General features: G+C 39.8%; 1 protein-coding gene across 1 annotated transcript in view; it reads right to left on the minus strand.

Annotated features, from left to right (window-relative positions):
• Window positions 1-9,458: 9,458 nt before the first annotated feature.
• The window catches only part of LOC111604861 (voltage-dependent T-type calcium channel subunit alpha-1G), a 116,339-nt gene continuing 108,995 nt past the window's right edge, over window positions 9,459-16,802 (minus strand). The window contains exons 25-27 of the mRNA XM_023323098.2: window positions 16,511-16,703; window positions 15,526-15,675; window positions 9,459-13,398 (exon numbers count right to left, since the gene is read on the minus strand). Coding sequence (XP_023178866.2) covers window positions 10,618-13,398; window positions 15,526-15,675; window positions 16,511-16,703 — 3,124 coding nt within the window. The 3' untranslated portion in view covers window positions 9,459-10,617. The remainder of the gene's footprint in view (window positions 13,399-15,525; window positions 15,676-16,510; window positions 16,704-16,802) is intronic.

Below are 16,802 nucleotides of genomic sequence, written 5' to 3' on the forward strand. Positions count from 1 at the left end.
AAAATCTGTATGTGCGTGTGTGTGTAAAAGAAATTCCAAAAATATATATTAAGTTCCAAAATCTGTGTCGTTTGTTTTCGTTTTTTAATAATTTTTATTTATTTTTTATATATTTTTTTTTTGGTCAATTTCTTTGCAAACACTTTGCTTAAGTCATTTTCACGCAGCGGACGATGAAAAAAACGAGCTTTAATTATCACACAAGAAAGCACATAAAAAAAACTTCGGCTTCGGCTTTGGCTTCTGCTTTTGCTTGCCCTTTTCTTCTCTTCTTCACTTTTGGATGGCAGTTGTGTAATAAGCGCTGCTCCGAGCGTTGCTTTGCTTTTTAAAAACCGTTAGAATTTCTCAGTCGTTGCTTTTTGTTTCGTATTTCTTTTTCGATAATTTCTGTTGGTGTTGCTGTTGTTGTCACTTTTACTTTCGTTGAGCACACGCGAGCCCTGGTGCGAGCGAGACGGGGCTTTAAGGCTGGCGAGTGTGGGGGGTGGGCTCAGTGTTCGCACTCGACTGCCGTGTGATTTTGGTTACTATTGGGAGCTGCGACAAGCGACGACCGCTTGGCATGAACGCACGTCAACGAATTGTGGCTGCGCGTCTTGGCCAGCTGTAAAAATATGCTAACAATTTCAAAAACGCAGCCCAAAAACTCACAGTGGCAGCGCAGCAGCAGCGTCGTGGCGCAGCGGCAGCACGAGAGCCCAAAACGTAGTAACAACTGCGCTAATCTCAGCCAACATAGGCTCAGGCGTTAACGTCAGCAGCGCAGCCGCCGTCGACCGCTTGAAAGCGCAAGTGAGCGCAGGCAGTGCAAAATTTTTACCGTTAGCTGAGCAAGCGCAACGAAAGTGCTGCAGCAGAGACAACACACACACACACAAATCAAACAAAATAAATGAGAGCGAGAGTGAGTGAGTATATAAAAGCAAAAGAGAGCGACACAAAGAGAGAGCGACGACGACGACGGCTACTGCTGCTGCTTCTGCTGGACAGTGGAAGAAAAAGCCCTGCGTCATCGGCGATGTTGTAATAAGCATTTTGTTAACAAACGAATGTCGTTGTCGCTATTGTTGTTGTTTTATGTTATGCTGCTGTTGCAAAAGTTGGCCGCAAAAAAAAAAACCGAAATGGGAAAGAAAAAAGAAAGAGTGAAGCAAAAAAAAAAAATGAACTCAAATGCGATTGAATAAATAAACGAATGAGTGAATAATTTGAATACGCAAGGAAGTGAATGAACACGTGAATAGCAGGAAGGAAGTTGTAGAGATGAGCGAGATGAGATAGGAGTGAATACTTCGAATGCTGACTGAATGCAAGCTAAGAATTGATAAATAAAAAGCAAATGAATACTTGAATACTGTGTGGGAATGAATGAATGCCACAATGAATAAGAAAGTCAGATAATCTAATGAACTTACATGGATAACTAAGCAAATACTTTGAATATGAATCAAAATCCAAATAAAGACAAAGAATGAATGAATCATTATGAATCGTAGTCAAACTATTCAAAGGAAGCTCAAGCATAAATGAATAAGTGATTAAGTATCTATGAATTAACCAACTTTAGTCACATCATTAGACACAGATCAATCAAACGTTCAAAGGGCATTCATTCATTCATTCACTCAGTCTTCGTGAATACCGTGACAAATGAATAAACTGCTAATTAAGCTGCTTAAGCTCACATTCCGATCATTAATCTAATCTATAAAGTAGGAAGGGGAATTTTAGATTTCTGTTCGAAAAATTAATTTGTGGCGACGGTTTCGGCTGCTGTTGACCCATTTACACACACACTCACACACTCACTCACACATACACTTGTGACTGAACGTGATGCAGTTACAGCTTCAGTTACCATTTTAGCCTCGATTCCAGTTCGCAAACAACAGACAGCAAGTTGTCGCTCCCTCCTCTCCCTCTTCCTCTCTCTCCCCCCCCCCCCCTCTCTCTCTCTCTCTTTGTTTCTTCGAAATCCCATTGTGTAATACAAAAAATCTCCAAATGTCGTGCAAATGCTTTTTCAATTTTCCACAAAAAGGCGAAATAACATGAAAAGTTGGGAAAATACGTTTTGGCCACAATGCTTTTTGGCGCTGCCTTAGCTTTACCGTTATCGCGGTGCTGTTTCGAAAAACCAGTTTTTGAAGATCTGAAAAGAAATTAACTGCATTTACTGGAACTGACAATACCCTGCAGTCAGTGGCCTAAAGTCCCGCTAGATATGCATCGACTGAGCTGAAAACTGTTCACGTGGCTTCATTTTTCAGGCTCACAAATGTCTATCCAGGAAAGGATTTATTGAATAGGTATATATACTATATGAGCGTCTCTATACCAAATTTGCTGTACGTAGCTCTAAGAGTCTTCGAGTTATGCCAAAAATAAAACAAGTCTAGGTCTCAGTCTAGAGACTCAACTACAATCTAGGTATAATACAGATCACCTAAACTCGTTACATGCATACGTTTAGCATCATCATACCCCATTTGCTGCTGGGCACAGGGTATCCCAAAACTGCCAAAAACTGCAGGCACGACTGGAATTCTCCATAATTATGAGCTGGGTAATATGGAGAGGTGTACATACGTGGATGAAGGGCGAACAAACTGCATTTTCGGAAGATGCGACCAGAAGCAGAGGCACGAGAAGCCGCAGAGGATGAGGAAGAAGCAGAAGCGAAAAAGAATTCATCGAGTCTCAGATCGAAAATGGAAACAGGTTTCTGTCCATTTTCGAAGCAAAGAGTTGAGATGCATTGATTGGGTTTCGAGCACTCATAAAGATTGACACAATTCGAAAACAAAGTATTTTCATGAAGATAACGCGACTTGCAGATATCCTCTACGTGTAGATGATATGATATGAATACATGAATATATGAATGATATGTATATGAATACTCAAAATACTTGAAAGGAGAAACCGAAAGACAGGAAGAGAGAGAGAGAGAGGCAGATAGGTAGGGAATGATGAGGAGAGAGAGAGAGTGAGACATATAGAGAAACATTACATGGATAATTGCTGGTCAACTATAGAGAGAGAGAGAGAGAGAGAGAGAGAGAGAGAGACAGAGATACTGCTTACTGGTTAGCCACAAGTCAGCTGTATTCACTGACAGCGAGAGAGAGAGAGACAAAGTTATGGGATATGTACATATGTCAAATGTCATACGACATGTCTCTATATATGTTATAGGGTCAGATTCGGATTCACATTCGCACATTCGTATATTCGTTAACGCATTGTAATATTGCCTGTCAGCTGGAAAAAAAAACCAGTCTCGGCCCGGTCTCATATTTTAATGAGAAAAGTGAAAGTGTCAAGAAACAAAATTTAAAAAAATACCTACAACAACAGCAACGAGTGCTACTAAAGCCCAAATACAAATATACGAATACTAAATGAATGTACGAATACTAAACGAATAAGCGCCGAGCGTTCGTATGCAAATAAAGAGGCGGCGCGGCGCGCGTCGGGTGTTGCGGCAGAGGCGGCGGCAATACACCGAAATGTGTGAAAATCAAAATTTGAATTGTAATCGAACGAAGATAAGTAAGAATGCTGCCATCGGGTGTAGCCGACTGCACAACACCCGCTCACTCCAACTATCATTGAACAAATATACTTCTGTCTGGTCGAGTAGGTTGACTTTGCTAAGCTTGAGAAAGCTTTCTGATTTCAGCTCTATGAATGTGGTAGCTGGATGTGCCACGATCCCAGTAGGCGAAGGCATATACAGTTGAGGTCAGACAAATATGTATGTACGAGTCGCCTTGCGTTTCAGAAAAGCTCGAAGTCATATCAAGCCGGGTGACAAGGCGTGATTAAAAATAATCCATTTACAACTAGCTATTAGAGCATAAGACATGTGTAGAACTTAATATATGCAATTGGATTAAAGTTAAATACATTTTCCCCCTTTTTTAGTAGCCACTACTATTTTTTTGAACGACTACATTTTGAGACTTTCTTTCTCAAGCCCTGAAGCTCGCATGTTCCCTAGCTTGGAGCCCAACAAGAATCGCACTTAATAAAGACAAATGCTAATCCTATTATAATAACTATGCAGTCGCACTACTATTTTTGTGAACACAGCTGTATTTATTTTCAGATATAAACTTTCAAGTCTTGGGCTGCCAATATGCACACTTTTCGTATGAACTTTGGACTAGTATGCCCAACGATCTGTCGCACTTTTGCAACACTGTTGCTGTTGCTAGCAGTGTTGCAAGAGGTTTTATGACGGCGGCTATAATTAAAGTTGTTTGCATAATGATATGATTGAAGATAACGAATCTTTACATAATTATGATTACTTGATGCGAAGTAGTTCAAGTTGTTCGTGATTTGTCTGATTCGACAGATTCGAATTGTTGCGCATATTCGATGACAGGGCTGAGGTTGCAGAATCGCTCTTATGCAGAGCTTCGAGCAACTTATTGCCAGCTCATTTCGATAACATTGCGATATTAATCGATCATAGATCAATTGTATTTGTATCAATCACCCTCATTCTGAATGAAGCTCGTCTATCTTCCCCTTTCTATTGATCACTCTCACTTACTGTCTTACTCCTCCTTCTCTCTCACTCTCTCTGCTGCCCCGCTTCTATATATCTCTTACGCTTCTTCCCATTTGTTCTCATAGTCTCATTCTCTTTCAGAGTGCCCCTATCTCCATGTCTCTCATACCCTCCATCTTTTGCTCTGTTCTCCTTTTCTAACTCTGTCGCTTCTTCTCTCTCTCTCTCTCTGTCTCTACTCATCTTTCCTACTGCCTTTCTCAATGTTCCCTATCCTCTCTTTGTCTCTTTATCGTTCTCCCTCTTTTTCACTAACTCTCTCTCTCTCTCTCTCTCTTTCTCCTTCACTCTACCTCTTCGTTTGGGGTCAGTGAATAAAGTACCGTTACATCACGTTTGACACTTTGACCATGAACGCATTTCACGCCAAGGAAAACGTTCAGCAATACAACAACAACAACTGGAACTACTCTAGCTGAAAACTGAATCAAATGCCGTTATTTTTTCTTACGTCGTAACTGAAGTTATGTTACCTGTTGTTGTTGTTGTTGTTTTATATCTTTTGCTCATCTTCGGCATTTATGTTTGACCGTTTTTTTTTTAATTTGTCGCTTGGTCTCTTCTGCTGCTTCTTTTATTCATTTTTTTGATAATTACTTCATTTGCAATCTTTCATGAAGCAATAGGAAAAAAGCGCCGTTAATTAAAAACGCAAACGCGAACGCGACTCGAGCCGAGTCGAGTCAAGACAGAAGGCAAATGAGCGTCGATTGCCTCAAATCTCTGCTACGCTGATAGGGGCAGTGCGGCAGGCAGAGGGGCTGGAGTAGGGGTTGGGGGAGGGGGTGTAAAGACAACTGTCATTGTCAGTGTCAGTGGAGTGGGAGGGGGTGAGCGGCTGTGGGGTGCAGGGGTTGGCAGGTGGACAGGTGGGCAGGTGTTGAGGTGGGTAGGCAGATCTTTGTTGTTATAAAAGCGGCGCCAAAATATTTTCACTTGTCTTTAGCGGGATGCAGGGCAATATGGGCAGAGGGGGGAGGGGCGTGGTAATAGGTTCGCTCTTATGCAACAAAGAGAAAATTTTGCGTAAAACAAAGCCCAAGAGAGTCCACAGAAAAATGCATTGTCATTCAGCCATTAATAAAAGCAAGCGGCTGGGCGGGAAAAGAAAAGAAAGATGAGAAGCGGAGAATGTGGCTGGGCGAGTATGCTCGGCCATTGAATAACCTGTAAATGGACCAAAAGCCCATGAATAGCCATTTATATAAAAACGGACTGTATGATACATACCTTTAAGGCATTAAATCTTAATATATATGATCATATGATGATGTACTTACCTGCCAGGTACCTATCAAAGCAATGCCATTAACATTAACAAGTAGAAATAAACATACTTACAAGCAGAGCAAAGTTTTTTATAAGTTGCGCATATATCCTGATTTCAATATTTGCGAGGTATTCGATGAAGCGGACACACCTTGGTTGAACTTTAACGACCGTTGACAAAGCAATTCAAAAGATAACACACTGCCGTCTGCATGTCTGTCTGCTTGCAAGCAGGCGACAAGCAGTGCTTGCCATGTGACAACTGCCGCCGCCGTGCTCTAGATGGCGCCACTTGCGTAATAAATAAAATCAATCAATATTCTAAATTCTTTTCAAAATTTCTGTTTAATTCATAATGCTCTTTGTTTTGCTTATATACATATTTAAATATATGTGTGTGTGTGTGTGTGTGAGTGTATATGTGTGCACGTGTGCATGTGTGTGTGTATTAGAGGCATTTGTAGAGCGATTTCTGTGGTAGTTTCAACCATATTGTACAACTATTAATTATTATTTATTTATTTATGTTTTCAAATGATTTTTGTTACTGTTTTAACTGTTTTTTGTTTTGTTCTTTACCTTTAGTTTTGTGGTTATTACTTTTTATAACTAGGGACAGGCTGAAAGTGCTCAATTTTTTAACTCACTTTTTGTTTTTTTTTTGTTTTTTTTTTCAACATTTACATAATTAATTTTTTTTGATTATTTCATTTGGCTAAAAGCAAATTCAAATATTTTTATTTATATTTTTATGTTTTTTTTTTTGTTTTTCAATTCAAATTTCTATATAGTTCTTGCGTATGCAAACTTTTTTCTAATTCTTTTCTGCCTTTATTTTTTACCTAATTATTAATCAACAAGACAAAAAAAATTTTATTTGTTTAAATGTTGTTTATAACTTTTTTTAGCTCAATAAAATAGATGTTAAACCGAAGCAGATGAAACTAAAAACATAACTTGAAGTAAATTGATGTGTTAAGTGTATGGAAGAGTGAGAGAGGCGAGGAAGAGAGGGAGAGGGAGATAGGGAGATAGGGGGGGAGAGAGAGTGTCTCTGTGTGTTTGTCTGTTATTCACTTATTGTTATTGTTATTTGAAAAGATTTGTTTATCAATTGACTTTCACAGTTATTCCTGTTGGGCTTAAATTTGCAGGCAATCGATATTGAAACTTAAACTTGACAAAGTCAATAAAAGCTTTGCAACATGCAAATTGCATGTTAAATTTTTAACAGCTGGTCAAACTGTTTGCTAAGAGTTTCGCGGAGAAAGCAGTTGGCTTCAATTTGTCGGTTACTAGGGAAATCTGAACAGATTTCTCTCATTTGTGTTATCGATAACTTTATCGATTTATTTGATAGCTAGATCAATTGAGATAAAGAGCGACTGATATTTATATAGACGCAGAGAAATGGTAGCTTGCGCTGTTTACAGTCTCTGCTGACACTGATTCAATTATCGATAAGCTATCGATACATTTATTGACAGCCAGAGTGAGAGATAGAGAGATAGAAAGAGTTTGTAAAGAAGAGCACATGTGAAGTATATATTTAGTATATAGTAAAGTAGTTAAGTATATATCATAATTTGTATTTAGTGTTTATATACATAGAGCTCAATATATATATATATATATATATATACATAATTATATATATATATATCGATATATATATTCATAGAGAAAGGCACAGATGAAATTATTACATAATTAAATTTTGTGTTCGGATTTTCTAAGTTCGATTTGTTGCATTTGCAGTTTTTGTTGTTGTTGTGTCAAAAGTTTTTCTAAATTTGGGCATTTGTGTCTTGTTATCGAACTATCGACTTAACGATGTTACAAAGAGTGTACAAATGCGTTTCTTCTCCTTCATCTACTAGTACTACTTCCTCCCCTTCTTTAAGATCATGCTACTAAATTGACAGTTTTTCCTTCCTACATTTCTAAGTTCGAATTTATTTTTTAATTTTCTTCTTTTTAGAACTTGCGTTAAAAAGAGCTCAGCTAGCTTTCTTCCTTCTCTTTGGCTTAGCTATGGTAATTCGTTGATAGTTTCACATTAAATTTATATATACACACACATATACATACATATATATTTATATATATATATATAAACGATATATATATATACTATATACGCTATATAGTGCGCGATTGCTACAGTATTTTCTTCTTTTATTGTAAATTTCTACTACTTTTTATAAATGCTACGCCATAAAGTTCTTCAGTTTACCAATTGAAGTCGGCTTACCGTATATATATATATATATATATATATATATATACAGTATATATATATATATATGTATATCAATATACAGACAACAAAGTTGATTCTACGTTTTCTATAAGCTACACTAAGAAAAAAAAATTGTGTTTAGTCTGCATAGGGATTTTGTCTTAGCCAATTTTTCAGTATTTTTTCTGTATTGGCGTTTTGTATTTTTGGTTGTGTATATTTCCCTCTGATTTGCTTACATATTTTCGGTATCTTTTTATAATAGGTATTTTTGACATTAGCCAATTTCTAGATATTATCAGTAATTTTGGTAGCTTCGGTACCTTTTGAAGTTTCGGTATTTGGTGTAAATATTTTTCGCCAATTTGTAGTTATTTTTCTAGTATTTTTATAATATTTTAGTATTTTTCGGTATTTTCCGTAGCTTTTCGCTTAAATGTGAATAATTACCGAATTTCGTTTTGGACTACAGAAACAAGTTAACGTACACTAATTACCCTTACTCTGTGTGTCTGTGTTTTTTTAGTATATTTAAAGTATTTTTTATATTTTGGCACAATTTGTGTGTAAATGAGCGATAGTTGAGACAGCGCTAGGGTTAAGGCCAGAAAGAGAGCGCGCTAGAGGTGTACGAAAGATTGTCTAAAATGAGCAAGCCAGCTGCTGCTGCTGCTGCTGCTGTCTGTGTGTGTGTGTGTGTGTGTGTGTGTGTGAGTGTGTTAAGTACCTATGTAAATTCGTATTTTTTGTTATATATTTTTTTGTTTCTTTCATGCATAAAGTGGCAACATTTCGGTATTATTTAGGTATTTTCATAGTATTTTTGTTTGTTTTGTTGGTATTTTAGTATGTTTCGTTTCGTTTAAAGTTAGTTTATACCATCTTAACGAGCTAAAAAAAGTTTTGCTATTGCTTATCCATTGTGTATGTACTTGTTATACTAAATACTGCATCCATAATAATAGTAGACTACATAAAATACCAGACAACATATATAGTATATGTGTGATCCATATCCAATGATCTCTATGTACATACTCTAGTATTTCACTTGTTTATTCTTCCCCTTCCCCTTCTTCTCATTCGTCTTCCTCTTCTTTTCATATAAATCTTTTTAAACTTTAAGAGCTAATCACAGAGTTGATGATTTTTTTCATTATATATATAGATATATATATGCTTATATATATATATATATATTTCTCTTCACAATATCCATAGATATACATATATATATATATATATATATATATATATATATATATATATAGTTGTTGTGTATAACTGTGTATATAACTCTTGTATATATATATATATATGTATATATAGTTCTATATAATCATCATAAATCAGCTTTTTCTTGTAACTTGTTGTGGTTGAAACGGAAAACGCTCTAAGCAACGATTTTGGTTTAGTATTCTTAATTTTGTGGTATATTTGTAGTATTTTTTATGTTTTTCTTTTCAAATTTGTTTTTGTTTCTGCTAAACTTATGAAAACCGTAGATTGCACTAAAAACAGTTGACAAGTTGTTGTTTGTTTTGTTTTTGGTAGAGAACGCTCGATGAGTAGCTATCGTAATTGTTATCGTTATCGTTATCGTTATCGTTACCATTACCGTTACCGTTATCGTTATCGTTACAGTTAGTTTGTAGAGTTACAGTTACATTTATAGTTACAGTTAAACGCCTATACTCTAGTGAGTAATGTTTATCGTTAATCGTTATTGCCTAAGAGCTAACGCTTTAGTTTCTGTTTCTTTCTTTTTCTTCTTATTATTTCTTCCGGTTTCGTTTGCCTTCTTCAAACTGAGCACTTGGAAAATTCCCTAAAGTTATAGTGTGAGTGAGAGAGTGTATGAGAGGGGGAGATGCTTGTGCATGCCAACAGACTTGCTTCTGTTTATACCGTAAATTATTTATCGACCTATCGATAATGCTTAAATGCGCATGGAACTCTCTTTTAGCAAGCCTCTATGTCAGCGAGAGCACGTCAGAGAGTGAGAGAAAGATATAAGTATTTCTGCTAACAGGCTTGCTATGTGTTATCGACTTATCGATAATCTTTAAATGCTCGGGAAATACTCTCGCGGCAAGCCTGCTTTAAGGTATGTGTGAGAGAGAGGGAGACAGTTGTTGAATAAATTTGTGATAGTGGCGGGATATATATATGTATATGGGCTTGCTTGATGTTATCGTTTATCGATAGTGCTTATCTTTCTGTCGTGCGTGTCTCTCTGTAAAAGAATTGTGTGATTGACTGAGAGTGATATTGATATATGTGTGCTTCTGGGTATTTGTTATCGTTTATCGATCTAATTTAGAGATTGTGAGAGGGTGGGGGACGGGGATATATGCTTATGCTAACAGGCTAGCTTCGTGTTATCGTGTTATCGTTTATCGATAGTGCTTAAAATTACTTATAGTAAGGCCTGCTTTACAGTGTGTTTGTGTGTGTGACAGAGAGAGAGAGAAAGAGAAAGAAAGAGAGGGAGAGAGAGACAGACGAGAGTGAGCGCTTAGTCCGTTGAGGATTGCGGCGACTTGACCAGCAGGAGCTCATTGTAGTCGCTGTCCTCGTTGCCGCACTGATCCCGCTGATCCATGCGTCTGCGCTCGCTGATGATGCGCATGATGTCCGCTGAATCGGATTTGCTTAGGCCCGCTGCGCTGCTGACGTCGACGACATCGATGTCGCCGTCAACGTCGCTCGCTGCTGCTGCCGCTGCCGCTGCCGCTGCCGTTGGGTGCTCCGAGTGGGTGCTGGGAGCAACTGTTGCTGCCTGATGCGTGGCGGGCAACAGCAGCGAGTTCTCATCCATGTCGGCGTCCTCATCGAGCGCCTGCTGCTTGAAGAGCTGCTTCGTGCTGCCGCTGCGACTGCGAGGGGGCATCGAACGTGGCACCGAGAGCAGCAAGCTGCTGCGTCCACCGGGGCCAAGCAGGCAGCCTTGATCCACCGACTGTGACCAGCCAAAGGGCCGCCGTGGTTGCTGTGGCTGTGGCTGTGTCTGTGGCTGTGGCTGGGGTTGGGGCATGGGCGTAGACGTTGGCGTTGGCATGGGCGTGGGCGTGGCTGTTGTAATAGGGGGCGACGATGGCGTTGCCATCGGCTGTATTAGAGCACTGACCACGGCTAGTGGTTCCAGCGTCTCGTCATCGTCGCGCGGCCTGGAGACCTCAGCGCTGCGTATGCTACGCACATCCAGATCATAGCTGGAGGCGGGATCCGATTCGAGGCTCTCGAATATGGTGCCGCGTCGGTAGTCGAGCGCATCGCCGCCCCACGGCAATGAATCGCAACTGGTGCGTTTCGCCTCCAGATTGCGTCGCCTGATGGCCTGCTCGTCGAGCGAACGTTCCTTGGACAGCACGCCGCGCTTGCGGAAGCCAGCGGCGGCCGAGGCGCGTCGCCCGCGTCGGCCCAATGGCGGCAGCTGCAAGCCCAGCAGCTCTGAGCCCGGACCACTTCCAGCTGCCGTCATGGCGCCGCCAAAGGGCTCGCCCAGCCGAGCGCTCAAGCTCTGAGGCGTCAGCGCGCTGCCCATTTCGGCCAGGCTCAATTGTTGTTGTTGCTGCTGCTGTTGGTGTTGTTGTTGTTGTTGCTGATTGAAGTATTGTACGGTCTGGCGACGTTGGCCTGCGCCAGCGGCTATGTTGTTGGCGGTGCTGCCAGTTAGACTGACGCTCGGGAATTTCTTTTCCAGCGACGGTGTGCTATAGATGAAGTTCTTGGGCAGGGATTTGACCTTGGCCAAGGGTCTGGGCGGTGCTGGCAGCTTGGCCTGCGCCTCCGCCAGCTGCTGGCACAGTTTTTGCTCCTGGGCAAATTCCTGTTCGCGCACCAGTTCGCGCTCCAGCTCCACTTCCATGTCGAGCTCGTCTTCCATTTGCTTGTGGCTCTCCTCGAGATGTTTCATCAAAACAGCCACCACGACGTTCACCAAAACGAATTGCGCCATAAGAACGAATATCACAAAGAATATGGGAGCAATAAATGAGCTGACGCAGCAATTGCGCACGCAATCGGCGGCGTCATCACAGTTATCCCTCAGCGTGTCCTTCATGATGCCGTTCCAGTTGTCGCCAGTCGCTACGCGAAACAATGTGAGGAAAGCCATGCCAAAGTTGGCGAAGTGCGCGTGCTCGCCGAGTCCCTGGCAGGGTATCTCATCGGAGCATTCGAGCCGGCCAAACAGCTCCACGCCCAGCGCCGCAAATATGAAGAACAGCAAGAAGAAGAGCAGGCCCAAGTTACCCACCTGGGGCAGGGCCTGCATAACGGTGTCCAATAGAGCACGTATGCCCTTGGCCATCTTCAATAGCTTGAGGACCCGTGCGATGCGGAGCACACGCATCACTCGTATTATCGTCGGATTTATGGGTATTATGTTCGTTTCCAGCTCCTCGAGGACAATGCCCACTATCGAGAGGAGGACAATGCCCACGTCCAACTGATTCCAGCGATCCTTCAGATAGAGACGCCAGCCCAGTGCCACCAGCTTCATGTTTGCCTCGAGTATGAAGACGGCTGTGAAGAAATAGTTGAAGATCTTCAGAGCGTATTGCAGCACCATGGGCATCTTGTAATACTCCATGGCCATGGTGACGACATTCAGTCCAATCACGGCGGCTATGGCCAGGTCGAAGTACTTCGACGTGACCACATTGTGCACGAACATTCGGGTGGGCGAATAGTTAGTGTAGTAGGGCGGCTCGTGCATGCGTCGGCGTTTCTTTTCCATTTGTAGCGCACGCTTGGCGGCTCGTCGGATTTTCTCCTCCTTCTCTTGCTCTTCGCGGCATCGATGGAAGTTCTCGACGACCACGCCCACAAACATGTTCAGCACAAAGAAGCCGACCAGCAATATGAACGCTATGAAGTAGAGCAGGCGCCATTCGTTGTAGTTGACGATCGGCTGTTGATCAACGCCGACGGCATCGAGGCCCGTGTACATGATGTTGACCCAGCCATCGCGGGAGCTGAGCACGAAGAGGGACATCAGTGCCTTGCCAAGATCATCGAAATTATATTTGCGATTCGTCCAGACGTTGCCCGGTATGCGACGGCACTCGTCGGCGTTTCGTACGTTCTTAATGTTCTCGCCCTCGCAGTAGAAGAAGGTGCCCTTGAACAGCTGGACGCCGAGGATGCCAAAGATGATGAAGAAGGTGCAACAGATCAGCACGATATTCCCGATGGGACGCAGGGATGATAAGAGCGTTTGAACGACTAGTTTCAGACCCGGCGCTCGGTTGATCACACGCAGCGGCCGTAGGGAACGAAGTAGACGAAACACCTGCGAACAACAATTGGGTTTGGAACATGCATGAATCAGTATTAGTTCGATTTCAATTGATCTATTTCGAATTTCGTTTAAGAACGACGATTCGTTGTCGCATCACAGTGTGAAGCGGCTATAGCAACTGAAACGACTGGAATTGGAACAACACAAAAAACAAAACAAGGCAAAGCAACATGATGATAATGGAACACTTGAATGCTACCATAGATTCGAGCTACTTGAGCTTTACGGGAAATATATATTTATATTGAAGAAGAAACGATTTGGAATTTGAAACACGCTAATAATGAAACGATTTGGTATTCCAAACGTGTATTCAATTCGATAATGATGTGAACAGCAAATGACACTAGCTGGTAAACTTTCAAAATGTCATTTGCACAATGGCATGGAACGAATGGAAATGGGAATGAGTGAGGCGGTTAATGCAAGGCTGGTGAAAGCTGTATGTAGTGCAATTGATTTGGTGTATAATTGATGCTTTATGATGAGGAACGAGCGGAACTGGGACAGATTGATAAGAACAAATGAAAATGGTATGGCAAGAAAATGCAATGGAGTAGTAGATGAAACAGCTTACGCATATTGAAAAATTGTAAAGCTGAAGTTATGGGTTGGAACGAGTGGAATTGGGTTTTTGAATGTAGAGTATAATTGATTATATTATAAAAAGCTGATATTTAAAGGGGGGTTGAAATAAACAATGATATAAAAAGCTTAACAACTTGAAACACATGGAATTGAAACAATGATCATTATGTATAATTGCAATGCAAAGGGTTATAAGGTAAGAAGGGGCGGTAATAGCCAAGGGACATGTGGAATTTGGACTAACAACAATGATATTATCACATGAAACAATCGGAATCGGAACTATGACAATTTTTAATCATAGTAGTAATGAGGCTGAAGCTGCATAGGGTAGGAGCGGAATTTATGCTAAAAAAAATGATAAAGTAGATTTTACAACATGAAACAAATGGAAATGGAACACTGATAAATATGCAGAATAGCACTAAAAGTAAACTTATTTGATGCAAATGTAGGTTTAAACTTTAGTTTGACAATATCGGAGCCGTAAGATCTGTTTTAGATTTTAAAAGACACGATTTGTAGTATAAAACGTATTGTAAACGGAAAATGTGGAATAAAACTCTGGATTAGTTTAATCTTTCACCTTAATTTCTAGGCAAAGTTTCAAAGAGCTTACAACTCCGATAGGTGAATTTTGCAAATGTGAGGTTATGTTGCGTTTATAAGCGAAAGTTGTGCGTGGTTGAGGCATGACCAAGTCTTAAAGCAATGCAAATCTTATCGTTAACAAATATAGATAGATACATATATACAAAGAGCTATAGCATGAGGGAGAGGCCAACGTTTTACATATTTGGAAAGGGTATTAACAGTTTTTAAGGGACTCTACACACACACACAGACAAAAAATTGGATTAATGCTTTAGATATTGGTTTGCCATTAAGTGATATAGCAGCGAGAATTTACCTGCAGATTGGTTTTTTTTTTGGTTAATGTTAAGATTAAGATACGAATACCCAATTCAAATACAATAGAGTCATATATATATATATATGCACAAGTATATATATATGAAGAGAGAGAGAGAAAGACAGAGAGAAAGATAGAATTTCAGAGAGAGAGAGAGAGTTGTAGAAAGATTTGTGTGCGCAGTAGGCGAGACGAGACGAGAGATGTGTGCGTTAGACAGAGATAGCGATAGCAATATAATAAGAAACAAAGTTAGCTAAAGAGAGAAAGATAGAGAGAGAGAAAGACAGAAAGAGAGAGAGAGAGAGAGAGAAGAGCGAGAGAGCGAACGAACGAGCGAGCGAGCGAGCGAGCAACTGCTAGAGCTTTTCTTAGCGTTTCTAGTTTTTTGGTTTTTAATGATTCCGCAGCTGATTTGATCTTGTTTTTTTTTTTTTTTTGGCTTTTTGAATATTTTGCGTGGTGCGTGGTTCGAGTTGTTGAATTTGTGGCTCGCACATTTGTTGGGCGCTGCATTCAGTTGCATGCTGCATGTGGCATGTGGCATGTGGCAGTCGCTGTTGGCATTTCGATGCCACGTTTTTTGTTTTGCCACGCCGGCCCACTTACAAACTTACCCTTAAAATCCCAAATATCCTCGGGCTCGACTCGCTAATCAATGACATTAACAAATCAATTATCGAAATTGTAACCAAAGATCCATCCATTATATTCCAGCCGGATGTGAAATATGCATCCGGGCCATAAAACATGCCCGTGGCAACTACCTGCGAATGCAATCAAACTTCATCAATACCCAAAATTCAATTACAAATCACAAAATGCACAATACACTCAGCGAAACTGCTAGGATAGATGAGAGATACGACTCAATTTTCAGGTGACAAGTTTGGCTTCCGACTCGAAATAGTCACAGTAACTGTTTACCTTACGTATGATAGCTGACCTATGCGAACTAGCTTCTCGGTGTAGCTATTTAGCTGAAATTTGGTTCAGTTGTTCCTCTTGAAGCTAGTATCATATATCATATATCATATATCATATATCATATATCATATATCATATATCATATATCATATATCATATATCATATATCATATATCATATATCATATATCATATATCATATATCATATATCATATATCATATATCATATATCATATCATATATCATATATCATATATCATATATCATATATCATATATCATATATCATATATCATATATCATATATCATATATCATATATCATATATCATATATCATATATCATATATCATATATCATATATCATATATCATATATCATATATCATATATCATATATCATATATCATATATCATATATCATATATCATATATCATATATCATATATCATATATCATATATCATATCATATATCATATATCATATATCATATATCATATATCATATATCATATATCATATATCATATATCATATATCATATATCATATATCATATATCATATATCATATATCATATATCATATATCATATATGATCATATAGCATATATTTAGAGCTCTCTCTACTATTTTTCGCTGAGTGTACTGTTACTGCTAGTTGAACTGGCATAAACTTACCTTAATGAACATTTCGACAGTAAAGACGACGGTGAACACGTAGTTGGCTGTTGCTAGGAACACTCGTTCGGTGCTGCTTGGAGGGATGTTTGGTCTTTCCATGGCTAGAGTTATGCAGTTGAGCGCTATAAAGAGCAGCACAACATTGTCGAACCACTTTTGGTTCACGAACCACGTGCAGATCTGCCGGAACCTGTTGACAAACCCAAAAGCAGAGAGGGCATCAGCTCGTATTGCAACAAAGTTGTATAATTGAATTACAGCTTTTCCGATGCACAAATCAGGAACGAAA

The sequence above is a fragment of the Drosophila hydei genome, unplaced genomic scaffold (genome assembly GCF_003285905.1).
Source record: "Drosophila hydei strain 15085-1641.00,03,60 unplaced genomic scaffold, DhydRS2 tig00000237-arrow-arrow-pilon, whole genome shotgun sequence".
NCBI lineage: Eukaryota > Metazoa > Arthropoda > Insecta > Diptera > Drosophilidae > Drosophila > Drosophila hydei.